We start from the raw sequence: 14,449 nt of genomic DNA on the forward strand, positions 1-14,449 counted from the left end.
CTCCTAACTTGAGAACTGAGTTACAAAAACTACACTAATAACTTTGATTGACAGCCGAAAGACAAAAATAAGATAGGCATACCAAATCTTTTCAAATACAAACAGAATACAGGAAACAAGACAGGAGCTCATGGGAGAAAACTATGTTCACTGCATCCATTCTTGCCAGATCTCAGACAGTACTCAGACAATACTGTCTACCTCTGTACATTCGGTATAGAAGCCTTCCTTCATCTGGATGACCTATGATGATAAAGCTCCTACTTAAAAACCTATGTGGGACTGAATTTTTTCTTTAGATAATGGTATAATGGTATCTGAAAATTTCGTACTTTCAGCTTCCACGCAAATACGCAAGCTTTTTGTTCATTCCCATAATAGTCTTCAGAACTCACACCTAATTTAGAAATTAACAGATAATATTATATGTATCTTTATATTTAATAATGAAGATTGATCAGATCTGTTAAGAAAATGTAGAAAAATGGGTAAAATTAGGTAAAACATACAAAACTCCTTATTATATTCCAGCAACTAGAAGGAAAAACAGGAAGACAAACATTAAAGCTAGTTCCAAAAACCACACATTCATTTTCACGAAAATGTGTTTTGTAACAGTAAGGTTTATATTCAAAGCCATGAAATCAATATACTATGGGCTATCAGCTTTTAACTCAATCATTTATAAATAAAATGATTATTTCAAAGGTTAATAACTCATGTGGTATTATTTGCTGTGTCTTAGATGTTTAATTTAAAAGAACATTGACAGATAGCAAGACGGCAGCAATTCATTCAGAGCTAATTCAGAAACTATTTCTTATATACTTATTATGCTCCAGGAATTGCACACAGGATAACAACACACATGGTCCTTTCCTTCATGGACAAGTGAGGAAAACAAATACATTAAACAGATAAATAAAAACATGTCATTACATATCATGATACGATTGCAAAGAAAAAGAACAAGGTGTGACGAAGGAAAATGATGAGAAAAAATTTAGGAAAGGCAATGGGGCTAGGAACTAAAGAATGGATAAAAGAAGGAGTGCTTTTCCCTAAAGATGAGGAATATGGAAAGGATTTCCCTCACATCAGTTCTAGTCAAGGCTGTACTAGGAGGTCTAGCCAGGAAATTTAGCAAGAAAAAGAAAAGCCACCAAGATTAAAAAGGACAAAGTAAAACTGTTATTTCTATAACAATGACATGATTGTTTATGTAGGAAATCCTAAGGAATATATTTTTTAAGTTACTAGGCAATAAATAAGTTTAGCAAGGTTAGTATATTAAAAAGTCAAATATATGCCTAGGTCAACAATCAAAAACTTGAAATTTTTTAAAACGTCATCTACAATAGTATCAAAACCTGAAATTCTTAGGGATATATCTGGCAAAAGACGTGCAAATCTGTACATTAAACTACAAAACACACTGAGATAAATAAAGAAGACTTAAGTAAATAAATGCAGGCTATGTTTATGAATCCAAAGATTCAATCCTGTTATATCAATTCTTCCCAAATTCATCTATACCTTCAATATAATCAAAATGAAAAGCCCACAAACTTTGGGTAGAAATTGTCAAGCTAATACTATAATTTATATAGAAATGCAAAAAAAACTAAAACAGCCAAAATAACTTTGAAAAGAAAGAACAAATTTAGAAGACAACTACAGTATTTAAAAACTTATTACAAAGCAAGATTATTAAGACAGTATGGTATTGGCATAAGGATACATATATAGATGAATATAACAGAACAAATCTTCCACTGATCTAGGGATAATAGACCCATCTATATTCACTCTACTTATTTCAAACATTGGGGGAAGATAATCTTTTCTATAGTGATGGTTATCTACATTAAAAAAATATGAACTTCGACCTTACACCATATAGAAACATTAATTAGAAATAAATCCTAGAACTAAACGTAAAGGAAAACTCTAAAATTTCCAGAAGAAAATTTATATATTTATAAATTTATACGTATAAATTTATAAAAATAAAAAAACACGTTCTCAAAAAAGATACTACTCATAAATAGGAAAAGCCAAGTAACAGACGCAAAAAACTCCTACAGGAACATTCTTAGGAGTGACAGGCTCATCTCATTTTATCATGCTTCGCTTTACTGAGTTTCACAGAAATTACATTTTTTCTCATTGAAGGTTTATGACAACCCTACATCAAGCAAGTCTGTTGGTGACATTTTTCCAACAGTATGTGCTCACCTCACGTCTCTGTGTCACATTTCACAAATCTCACAATATTTCACATTATATCTGTTATTGTTATCTGTGATCTCTGACGTTACTATTGTAATTGCTTGGGGGTGCCGTGAATTTCACCCATATAAGATGACAAATTTAACTGATAAATGTCATGTGTGTTCTTACTGCTCCACTGATGGCCCATTCCTCTGTCTCTCTTTCTCTCTCCTGCCTCTGGGCTTCCCTATTCCCTGAGACACAACAATATTGAAATTAGGCCAATTAAGAACCCTACAATGGCCACTAAGTGTTCCAGTGAAAGGAAGAGTTGCATGTCTCTCACATTATCAATAGCTAGAAATGGCTTAGTGAGGAAGGTATGCTGAAAGCCAAGGTAGGTCAAAAGCTGGGCCCTTTGCACCAAACAGCCAAGTTGCAGATGCAAACGAAAAGTTCTTAAAGAGAATTAAAAGTGCTACTTCACTGAACACATGAATGATTAGAAAGCAAAACAGCCTTATTGCTGATATGGAGAAAGTTTGAGTGCTCCAGATAAAACATCAAACCAGCCACAACACTCCCTTAAGGCAAATCCTAATCCAGAGCAAGGCTCTAACTCTCTTTAATTCTCTGAAGCTGAGAGAGGTAAGGAAGTGGCAGGAAAAAACTTAGAAGCTAGCAGAGGTTGGTTCATGAGGTTTAAGGAAAGAAGCCATCTCTCCATAACATAAAATTGAAGTGGCAAGTACTGATGCATAAGCTATAGCAAGTTATCCAGAAAATCTACCTGAAATAAAATAAAGATTAAACAGAAGATCTGGGATTTAAACCTGAATCTAATTTCAAAACCAATACTCTTATCCACCAGGCTGCCTCCTATCTGAAAAGGAACTTAAGTGAAAGCTGGAAGAAAAAGTGTAAGTCTCCATATTTGTGCCATAAGTTTTACTAGCTCATATTCTAACAAAATGACTTCTATTAGTTATTTTTATCACAAACATGCTTCATTTGCATCCACAACCAACAAGTACCTTAAGAAAATACTGCATTTTCCCAGCAATAATTATGGAGATGTATTTCTTCACAACTTATAATACAAATATATTTTTTGAAACAAAATTCTGCATTTCTTAAATACTAATACCGAGTAAGAACTGATATAATCATGAAATAGATTCAGGAGAACTATTAAGCCACATGAAAGTTGATTTAACATATTCTACCATGTCACTTACTTAATTCACCTTCAGAAGAATCATCAAGAACCTGAGCAAGGTGTATCTGTTCTCACAGGGCGTACATATTAAGAAAAGAAACAACTATCCATATTCTTAGAAACCCGACCTGGGACAGTGACCTTACAGTGACAGCTGCTCAGCACTGCCTCTTGAACATGCCAGTCTGTTATCCATACCGTGCTAGGAACATAAAAGGCTGGAATTTCGCCCACAAAAAACACAAGGCTATTCTGGTAGCCCATAACAGACTAGGTTATTTGAACCAACCTTCCTACTGAAAACAACTTAAAAAGCTGGATATAACATTATTTTAAAAGTACCCAAGAGTTGGCAAGGTGTTAAGACCGAAATTAAGCAAACACAGTAAAGCAGAAGTAAGCATAAAACAGAACTTTCTTTTATAAGACTCAAAAGATGAAGGGAACTGAAACCAAAGTCTACGGATCTTCTAACAGAAATGTGAGGAGAGAATCAGAGAAGTGATGGAAACACCAAAGGCTCCACTCTCAAGGTGAAAGTAAATGAGAGGTTAGCAGGTCTCGCGTGCATCTGCAACCCTGGCTGCACTGCCTGAACGGCTCAGTACACCTTCAACTCAGAATTTGGTTTGGGTGGGGCCAGCACTAGAGGAGCCTTACGGGGCCCAGCTAAAACAGGTAAAAATGATCTCTGGAGAAAGACACTCCCACCTGAGGCTTCAACTGATTTCCACAAATAACAACAAATACAGCCAGCAGCAAATGAAGATAATAAAGCAAACAAGGAAAGAAAGTACCATGAGCAAGAACTAGCAGAAAACAACAGACTCAGACAGGACTTTAGGCACTGAAATAACCCACACACCTTTTAAATTATGCCTTTAACACTTAAAGAAACAAAGACAAGCTTGAAGATTAAAACCAAAATAACACATTTGACAAAAACCACACAGCACTTCATATAATGAAAAACAATAAATTTAAAACACTGAAGTTGAATGGATTTGTATCTATTCTGGATTGTATTTTAGAACAGGAAAAGGACATTAGTGGAAAACCTGGTAAAGTCTGAATAAAAATCTGTAGTACATTAATAATGTGGTGGTACCAATGTTTACTTCTTAGTTTTGACAAATATATACCATGTTATGTAAGATGTCAACATTAGAAGTTAAAGCTAGATGAAGAAGGCTGGGCGTGGTGGCTCATGCCTATAATCCCAGCACTCTGGGGCGCCGAGGTGGGCGGATCAACAGGTCAGGAGTTTGAGATCAGCCTGGCCAACATGGTGAAACCCTGTCTCTACTAAAAATACAAAAATTAGTGGTGGCACACGCCTGTAATCCCAGCTACTCGGGAGGCTGAGGCAGGAGATTGCTTGAATCCGTGAGGCAAAGGTTGCAGTCAGCCAAGATTGTGCCATTGCACTCCAGCCTGGGTGACAGACCAAGACTCCAACTCAAAAAAAAAAAAAAAATCTATATAAAGAATAAATAAATAGGAACACTCTGTTCTTTCTGACATTTTTGTAACTCTAACATTGTTCCAAGTTTTGAAATTTATTAACCAAAAATGGGAGGCGGCTTCCATTAAGTATGTAGAATGCTGAAGGAATACTACTGCCAACCCTACAGCAACAACAACACTGACGAGCTGTAGATTCACGACTTTTCTTAGACCCTTCAGAGACCTGAAAGGTTGCAAGGCAACTAACTAACCCAAAAGTCTAAGGAAAGACGGAAAACTCAAAGGAGAAACAAGATGCAAGTGCTTGTTTAGTTGAGGGCCAATGCTAACAGATACCAGTAAAAAGAATCTAGCTAAAAATTTCAACAATTTTGCAGAAAGCCAAGTATGAGCTAGTGTAACAGACGAACTCCTGGGGTACAGACACAAGGAGAATGCAGCACAATTCACAGGCTCAACCCACAGACCTCCCGTGTACTCACAAGATAAAGAAAAAGCAAAGCACACTGGGGTCAGGGAAGACTGGATGTCGGCTTGCAGGAGTGAACAGCAGCCCTGTGGGAAAGGCTCAGGGCCCAGCCCACATCCTTCTTTCTACCTTTTCTATTGAACAGCAGCCTGAAATTGATGAACAGGGCAACAAAACCATGCTACCCATGGGACACGGATGAATACTCAATGAGGCTGGGTGAAGAAGAACGGGGAAAAACTCTTAGTAAGGGCAGGAATACATCCTGGGCACAGACTTACAGCCAGAAGCAAGGCAGGATCAGAGAAGGCTCCACCCCTGAGATTCTCCTTAAGAATAAAAAGACACTTCCCTTCCTTCTCCTTCTACCACCAAACTAGTGAGAGTTCAGTAACAAGTATCAGAGAAGTACAGTGGGGAAAGGCATAAAGAACAAAGCCACTCCAAGGTGCCATGTGAAAATGCGGAGTATGAAACAGACACTGAGGAAAAGCTCTCGCGGGAGGACATCCCCAACCTACAAACAAGGTAATGAGTGCTACAGAAAGCTGAAGCTGTGAGAAAAAGCACACGAGCGAAACCCAAATCCAGTGCATCTCCTCGGTGGACTGACTCAACTCCTCAACACTAAAGGCCAAGCAGAAAAACAAGTCTAACCATTTCCAGGTATCAAGACGATTTGCCTCCATTTCTACTGTCTTACAAAAGAGTCCCAGCATTAGGCAAAATCTTAGGAAGTATGACAAATGCAAGATAAAGCACAATCTGAAGAGACACAGTAATCAAAATTTACAGACTCAGATATGGCCCAGATGTTGGAATTATCAAGCAGGGAATTTAAGAGACCCGCAAGTATAATAAAATGATAAAGGTTCAAGTGGAAAAAGTAACTAAGCTTTATGATCACATAGATATTCTAGCACAGAGATGGAAACTATGAAACAGGGTCAAAGGGAAATGAGAGGAATGAAACATGCAGTAGCAGAGATGAAGAGTGCCTTCAACTGGCTCACCAGTAGACTCAACACAGCCAAACGAAGAATCCATGAACTCAAAGGCGGGTCAACAAAAATTATCCAAACTTACAGAAAAAGAAAAAAGGGAGGGGGCGTAAAAAAAAAAAATTAAAAAAAAAACAACAACAAAAAACGAATAATGCATCTAAGAACTAAAGAACAGTGAGAAATGAACCAACACAAACATAACTGGAGAAGAAAGACTGGGGTAGGAATAATATTTAAGGAAATGTGAGCAAAGAAATTTCCAAAATTAATAACGGAAACCAAATCATAGATCCAAGCTCAGAGGACCAATCCAGGTAAAAATTTTTAAGTGAACTCAGATATATGATACTTAAACTACTGCAAACCAAAAACAAGAAGAAACTCACGAAGGCAGCCACATAAACAAGACACATGACAAGTGTACAGGGCTGATTTTTTCAGCCTTGGCGCCACTGACAGCTATATTCATGGCGGCAAAAAAAGCAAGGGACCACTGTGCATAGGATGCCAACATCACCCAACAGGTAGCTATCTTCATTTGCTTCATATATACAATGCCCACAGTAGTACACAGAAGAAACTCCACAGCAGTCATCCATGGCTAGGGTGACTGGACAGCTGGGAGAGAAGTGGGATGGACATTTTAAGGTACAAATTCGTGATTTTTAAATTTTAATTTTTTTGTAAAAAGTCGATAAATCATATTATCAACTTATTCTGTCTTTTGGAGACCTACATACAATGACCACAATTCTGCCCAAATTCACCACACTGTTTCAGACTAAACAGACCCTTTGAAGACACCAAGCTTGGTTCTCAAGGGTGAGTGAGCTATAACAGGATAATGGGTCACTGTTCATCTCATTCCATTCTGCTTCTGTCATCCCACACATGCCCAGAACAGGATGCAATGTCCCAATGTAAAAACACCTAGAAGAGGCATCTGAATAAACAAGGCTCAGACCAGGCACTTTGCCAGCTAACTGTGAAGAATTCTTCCTTCACTATGAGCTCCAGCTGCTGCACAGGACCCCTGGTGACTGCAGGGCAAGAGGAGAGGAGGGAAGACAGAGAGAGGGAGCCAGAAAGGAAAGGGAAAGCCTGTGCACACGAGCTAAGCTTCTGGGCACATGTCATGCACTGAAAGAGAAAGCCCATGTCGCCCCGGTGATCATGATGCTTTGTCTCAGGAGTCAACCAGGGGAAAAGCCTTTGGCAGCAATCAGCATTCTACACAAAGCAGATTGAACACCCCCCACTTTTGTGGAAAAAAGTTTTCTAAAGTATTATTTACACTGAATGATTTGACATTTGTAGAGATTCATCCTTTTTTGGTTTTCCTGTACATGTAAGACATTCCAAATTTACACTAACAGAAAACAGTTGCTGCTTCTAAAATGAAATCTAATACTAAAGAAGACAAGAAGATGAGCTCTTAAAGTAGCTTAAATGTCAGGTTAAAATGCAGTTAGTTCTATTTATAGACTCTGAAAGACACCAAATGCTCTTTTTATTCCTCTTTAAGGTCCACTGACCAGCAAAGGACCTAGTTGTTTACAGCAATCTTTGTGATGGCTGAAAAACCTGCCTACCTGTACGTAGAGGGTTTCTGTTACCTCAGCATAACTCTGAATTAGGAATTACACAGGGGAAAACATATTGTCAAAACAATTCTTAGATTTTAATTTAATTCTTAAATTTAGAAACTGAGAGCTAGTAAGAAAATGAAAATGGGTAGGCTCTTACTGGAGTTCCTGCGTCCACGTAGCTCTGCAACTTGTTTCGCATCTCTTTCTCGTTAAATTTGGCACTGCGCTTTACATAGATTCCTCCATGCTGCCACAATAAAATTGGGAGAAAGAGGATTTATTTTTAAAATAACGACTGGCCAGTCATCAAAAAGGCAACTTCTCTTTGAAAAAGTACAGAATAAAACTACATTTCAGAATTTAATCTATATTTAATATCTTCAAATATTAGCTTCTAAAGAACATTTAGCTGAAAATTACCTTGTCACAACATAATTCAAAAAAACTGCATGTGACACGGTATTGGAAAACACATGAAGTTTAGTTTTGTTGGCAGTTAAAATGAAAATGCTTTCTTTCTTACATACACATTTTTAAAAATAAAAAACCTGATCCATCAGATGGATTTAACTCCCAATTCTTCCACTCACTTACTACGAAGTCACTAAAAAGTGTCCTTAAAATGTCAATACTCACAATCTTTAGGAATTTTAAAAAATCAATCCTGCTACAGATATTTATGTGGCACTATTACAGACAGAATTGTGTTCCCCCAAGTCAGTCTACTAAAGCCCTAATAGTTCCCACTGTGACTGTATTCAGAGAGAGGGACTTAGAGGTGGTAATTAAGGTTAAAAAACGGCCTCGGAGTGGGACCTTACAAGTCTTTGTAGAAGGATTAGTCATCCAGTGTAACTAGTCCTTCTAAGAAGAGGAAGCAGTGCCGGGGTGCTTGGGCACAGGGAAAAAAACCACATGAGGACACAGGAAGAAGGATGCTGTCTGCAAGCCTGGGAGAGAGGCCTTGGGAGAAACGAACCCTGTCAACACCTTGATCTTGGATGTCTAGCCTCCAGAACTAGAGAAAGTAAGTTTTATGTATACAGCTTGCTTTTTTTTTTTTAGTATCATCCAGATCACTAACTACTGTTATCAACAGTTTAATGTAATTGCATATCAAATTCTATGCCTTTAAATTTCCTATTTGTTTGAACTTTGTACATTTGCATTTTTGCTCTTTCATTTTACTGCAGCTGGCCCTTCATATCCATGTGTTCCACATCTGCAGATTCAACAAATCACAGATCAAAAATATGTGAACAAATAAAAATCAAAAATAATATAACAATTAAAATAATACAAATAAAAAATAAAGTATAACAACCATTTACATGGCATTTATAATGTATTAGATATTATAAGTAATCTAGAGATGATTTAAAGTAGTGCACAGATTATATGCAAATACTATCCCATTCTATATAAGGGTCTTGAACATCTTAGATTTTGGTATCTGTGGTGGTCCTAAAACCAATCCCCACAGATGCTGAAGGAAAACTGTATATGGATAATCGAATGTATATAAATAAATACCACTAAAAATGCCAAACAAAATTACTTCAACTGAGAATAAACTATTAAACCCATTTTAAAAACCATACATTCACATGAAGTATATGTTAAATTTTAAAATATAACATTTTTATAGGGTTGGGTATGGCAGTTCAAACCTATAATCCAGCATTTTGGGAGGCTGAGACAAGCAGATTGCTTGAGTCCAAGACCAGCCTGGGCAACACAGCGAGACCCCCATCTCTATAAAAATACAAAATTTAGCCAGGCATGATGCTGAGCACCTACAGTCCCAACTACTTGGGAGGCTGAGGCAGGAGGTTCACTTGAGCCCCAGAGGTCAAGACTGCAGTGAGCTGTGTTCACACCACTGCACTCAGCCTGAGCAACAAAGTGAGACGGTCTCCAAAAAATAAAAAAAAATAATAATAAAAATTTATAAACTACATATGTAGAGAGAAAAGCATGGAAACAAGTTACCTGAGCAAAATAACACCCATACAATGGTAGCCATTTTAACCCTTCTTTCAGCACGTAGCGCACATGTCCTAGCGCATTCTGCCTGATGGCCAAGATGTCAGCAACAATCCAGTCAACTGCAGAGACAGGACCCAGTTAGTGCATACATGAGCCTCTTCACAAGTTGTATTAGGAATGGGCTTCAAAAGTACTGTGATTAGGAAATTTAAAATTTCTTTAAATCAATCTGAGATATTTTAAAAATATACATTTTCTGTTTTTTTGAGCTTTTTTTTTTTGGCATTTCTTTTTATTTCAAAGATAAAACACGTCACAAAATACTTAAGTAAGCCAACAGCAGCATGTATATGGAATAAAATGAGCTTCTCTAAATCCTAAAGTCTAGAAAACAAAGATTTTTTTAATAAGGAAGGGGAAATTATAAACAAAAAATGGCCAAGTGAAACTATGAATTGCCACTAAATATTCAGTGTGTATATATATGTTCGGCAAAAGGCAAGGACACTTTATCTTTTACTAATGAGTTTTTAGGACTCGGTACTAGGTTAGGACGGCAATCAAACAAAGGTCTCACATGCCTTACAATGGTGCTGGGTAGATATACGTGCTCCTTATGTAACAAAGTAAAATGATCCCAGGCTGCTAATAACTATAGTTAAATAAATATGTTATTAACAAAGGGTTGTAAAAACAAGGGTAAGATGGTATGAGTTGATAACAGTAGCAACAAAAAACTTCCTAGAAGTTGTTAGTTGAGCTTTCAAAAAGAAAAAATTCCCAACACAGAGAGTGGCCCTTGCCAATTAAACAAACAGGAAGTGGCAAAGTGGGTGCAGAAGATGAGAAATAGAGGACACGGTTTAAAGAGGAAATGAACTGAATTAAGGAGACAAATGATAAAGGTCTTAAGAACCACAGAAACTTGGATTTGAAAGTAAATGGCTACAAATTACTCTATCTCTTGATGAGAAAGAAAACATAAAAATGAAATGTAAGGAAGACTTCTCTAGTTAATACACACATGAGCTCAATGATACTCGAAAAGAAAACTGTTAATCTGTGAAAAGAATAGTTCTAGCATCACCCATGTTCTCAGGCCATGAAAATGAGAACAAAAGGAGTGAGTCAGAGGAAGGAAATGTTAAAAAAAAAAAAATCTGTAGAAAATAAAAGCTGAGAATTTAAACGAATTACAATAAAGCTTTAGCCAAAGAGGACAGTTTTTCACAGATTACAGGATGATTAGCTCTCAGCTATGTGAAATCTGTTAGACAATGCACCATACTAGTCAGAATATCCCAAAGAAGATTTAGCCATTTTAATACTAAAAATTAACCCAGAAAAGTGTCTTATCAATTATTATACATCTCTCTTTTTAATCAGGGATTATCATTCACAAGTTAACTTTTTCTTGATGACTTAAGACTGATAATTATTATACATATGAAACTTTTGTTATGGTTCCCTATAAGTAGAATGTTGCTTGCAAAGATTCTCCCCTACAGTGTATGATCCCAGAGACAGACACAACCTGTGTTATTGGGTTGGGATATCTACACTACTGGGCTGTCAATGATCACTTTTCTCTAAAGTATATAACTTCTGTTGAAGCCCTCTCCCTAGCCCCTTCTAATTCAGATCGAAGAAATAATAACTGATAAACATATTTCTTTATAGTCATTTCTTAGAAACCATATAATCAACCCTGTTATACCCGTCCCAAATGCAAAAGTAAGCAGACAGCAAACTCTGAGAACTAATTTTGCATGGCGGGCTCTATGCAGCCTACCATTTTCAAGGCTAAAGTACACCTTGGAAATATAGTTGGGGTACAAAGTTAAAAACCAGCTTTAGCATTTTTTCCTGCAACAATTATTTTTTTTAATTTGGAAGAATTTTAAAAATGGGTTTTATTTTAAAACAAACGGTTTTATGGTTATATTATGGCCTCAGATGTCCCTCCTAAGAACTTTTAAGAGAAAGTGTAAGATTTCCAAAATACGTCATGTTCATAATAAGCTGCCCTGGGCTATGCCCTTAAACTTGAAAATTTTAGTGGAAACATTTAAGAACTAGTTTAAGGAGTCAAAATATACAAGCTTTGTGTCACCAATATTTGCTACTGAATTATCTTTATTTCTTGTTTATTCTCAGCTACGTTTCAGATAGGACCCCAGATTACAGATAGTTTCTAACTATCTCAGTTACAGCTGAAATTATATTACTTTGACAATAATTGTTCATATTTTGTGTTCTGGCATAATTTAACTAACATAGCAATAAATTTGGATATGTGAGAATCTTCCATGTCAATCAAGCCAAAGCAGTGTCATTGTTCCCATTAACTTGGAGGAGAGGAGTGGAAGGCAGTGAGGGGCAGCAAGTCTAATTTCCTCATCCCTATTCTCACGAAAGAGCAGTTCCTAATTCATGACGGCCCTGTGTAGTCCAAGATATACTGCATGTGCAGCGCTTCCCTACCCTGGATCCAGCGCTATGCTAATGGTGAGCTATGACTGTCATCACAACCACTTTTAAATGCTATCTATGGGCCAGGTACGCTACCAGGATTAGGAGATAGCGTCTGTAGAGTGCCTAAAAGGAGCTATCGCTCACACCTTACCAATAAAGCTCTGAGAGACAAGTAATTTGCCCACTGACACACAGCCTATTGCAGAACAGGAACCTGGGTCTCTCTAACTCCAAAGTCCGTGCCTTTTTATAACATTCTACTCACCACACATGCTGTTCAACAAGAAAATGGACACTTAAGCCAAGAAAAGGGAACATTTCATGAGATTAAAAAGGCAAATAGTAGGTGGGGCGCAGTGGCTCACGCCTGTAATCCCTGCACTTTGGGAGGCCCAGGCAGGCAGATCACCTGAGGTCAGGAGTTCAAGACCAGCCTGACTAACATGGTGAAACCCCACCTCTACTGAAAATACAAAATTAGCTAGGCGTGGTGGTGCATGCCTGTAATCCCAACTACTCGGGAGGCTGAGGCAGGAAAATGCTTGAACCCAGGAGGCGAGGGTTGCAGTGAGCTGAGATTGCACCATTGCACGCCAGCCTGGGCAACAAGAGTGAAACTCCAACTCAAAAAAAAAAAAAAAAAAAAAAGGCAAATAGCATGAAAAGTAGATCGCTGAAGGGTAAGGGGAAGGAATAACAGCCACTATATCCTGCTGACTCCAGAGAGAAATAAGCTAACAGAGACAGAGACGGAATGTAGAGACAAGGATGTGTCAAGAAAAAACAAGGGAAGAGAGAGACTAATTTAAATGTCAATTCTTTTGAGTATCAGGCCAGGAAACTCATTTATCCTGGCAAGCCTGGCAGAAGACAAACTAGAAAGTCTAAGCAGAACAGCAGTCTTTGAAATGTTCTTTCTGCTAATTACATTTTCAGAGATACTCTGTTGTGATTCCTAACATCTCAAAAGCGTTTTAGAAGGGTACCTAAACACGATCGGACAATGAACCATGTCTATAGATAGGCTTTAGGGGTCTCTGAAACCCTAACACTACATGCAAATTTTTATATGCACATTTTTCTAGGAAAAGGCTTTGTCATATACTGACTAAAGCCTGTAATTCTAAAGAAATTTAAAATCACTCCCCTAGTATTTTCCCAAGGTATAGAATTTTAAAAGGCTTTCAAAAAGCAGCCTTCCCAAATCCTGCTGGGATCAGGTTGTGGTGCCAGAGCAGTGATACAAAGTCGCAGGCACTTGGAGTTAGGGTGAAGGGAAGGGGAAGTGGTTCTCTAAACTGACAAATGAAATTCAGGTCAGTATCGTCTGAGTATGAAGATTATCCTTCCCATAGTACCTTCTAGTCCCAAATACAAGCAGAATTGATTTTTTTTAAATCTGTTTTTTCATAGATGTTTTCTAGAAGTCCTCAATCTGAAGGAATATATATAAAAGCCAACACGTAGTAAGCACACAAATTAACAGTAGTAGTTATCAATATTATCACTATCAGCAAGACTTCCAGAAATGTTCAGAGAACTCACTCCACAAGTCACTACTAGAGAGCTCTATTAATCAGGTAGAGTTTATACTGAAACCTGGACAAAGAAAAGCTGGCAGGAAACTGAAGAAGGAATTTTAAGAGAATCCTGTTAAACAGACAACTCTACATGAAATTAACACTGGATCAAAATAAAGGAAATGCAGGAAAATCAAAGCTCCCCATCCCTGTATTGGGCCCACAGATCCCTTTTATTTTATATTTAAAACCTGGAAGAAACATCCATCAGCAGCAGGACAAGAACAGCAGAATGGTGTTAGAAGTAAAACAGCCAATAAGTCTGCACAGGCCAGAGTTCTCAGCAGCATTGACCATTGGTTGACTGTCTTGCTATTTTTCCCGAGAGTGAAATGTAATTAGATAAAATAGCCTGAACCAGTCATGTAATAAAGTTGGGTAAAATACTCAGATACATCAAAATTCCTATCAACCCCTTGTAGCTTCAACTCTTGTCCTGTAAA

General features: G+C 37.4%; 1 protein-coding gene across 3 annotated transcripts in view; it reads right to left on the reverse strand.

Moving 5' to 3' along the window:
• AGPAT5 (1-acylglycerol-3-phosphate O-acyltransferase 5) overlaps positions 1 to 14,449 on the reverse strand; it is a 52,142-nt gene that overhangs the window by 19,895 nt on the left and 17,798 nt on the right. For all 3 annotated transcript variants that reach the window (XM_055289165.2, XM_063638040.1, XM_055289182.2), the window contains 2 exons: positions 9,955 to 10,070; positions 8,120 to 8,209 (listed from right to left, as the gene is read on the reverse strand). In XM_055289165.2, the coding sequence (XP_055145140.1) occupies positions 8,120 to 8,209; positions 9,955 to 10,070 (206 nt within the window). The remainder of the gene's footprint in view (positions 1 to 8,119; positions 8,210 to 9,954; positions 10,071 to 14,449) is intronic.

This window comes from Symphalangus syndactylus, chromosome 1 (genome assembly GCF_028878055.3).
Source record: "Symphalangus syndactylus isolate Jambi chromosome 1, NHGRI_mSymSyn1-v2.1_pri, whole genome shotgun sequence".
Classification (NCBI taxonomy): Eukaryota; Metazoa; Chordata; class Mammalia; order Primates; family Hylobatidae; genus Symphalangus; species Symphalangus syndactylus.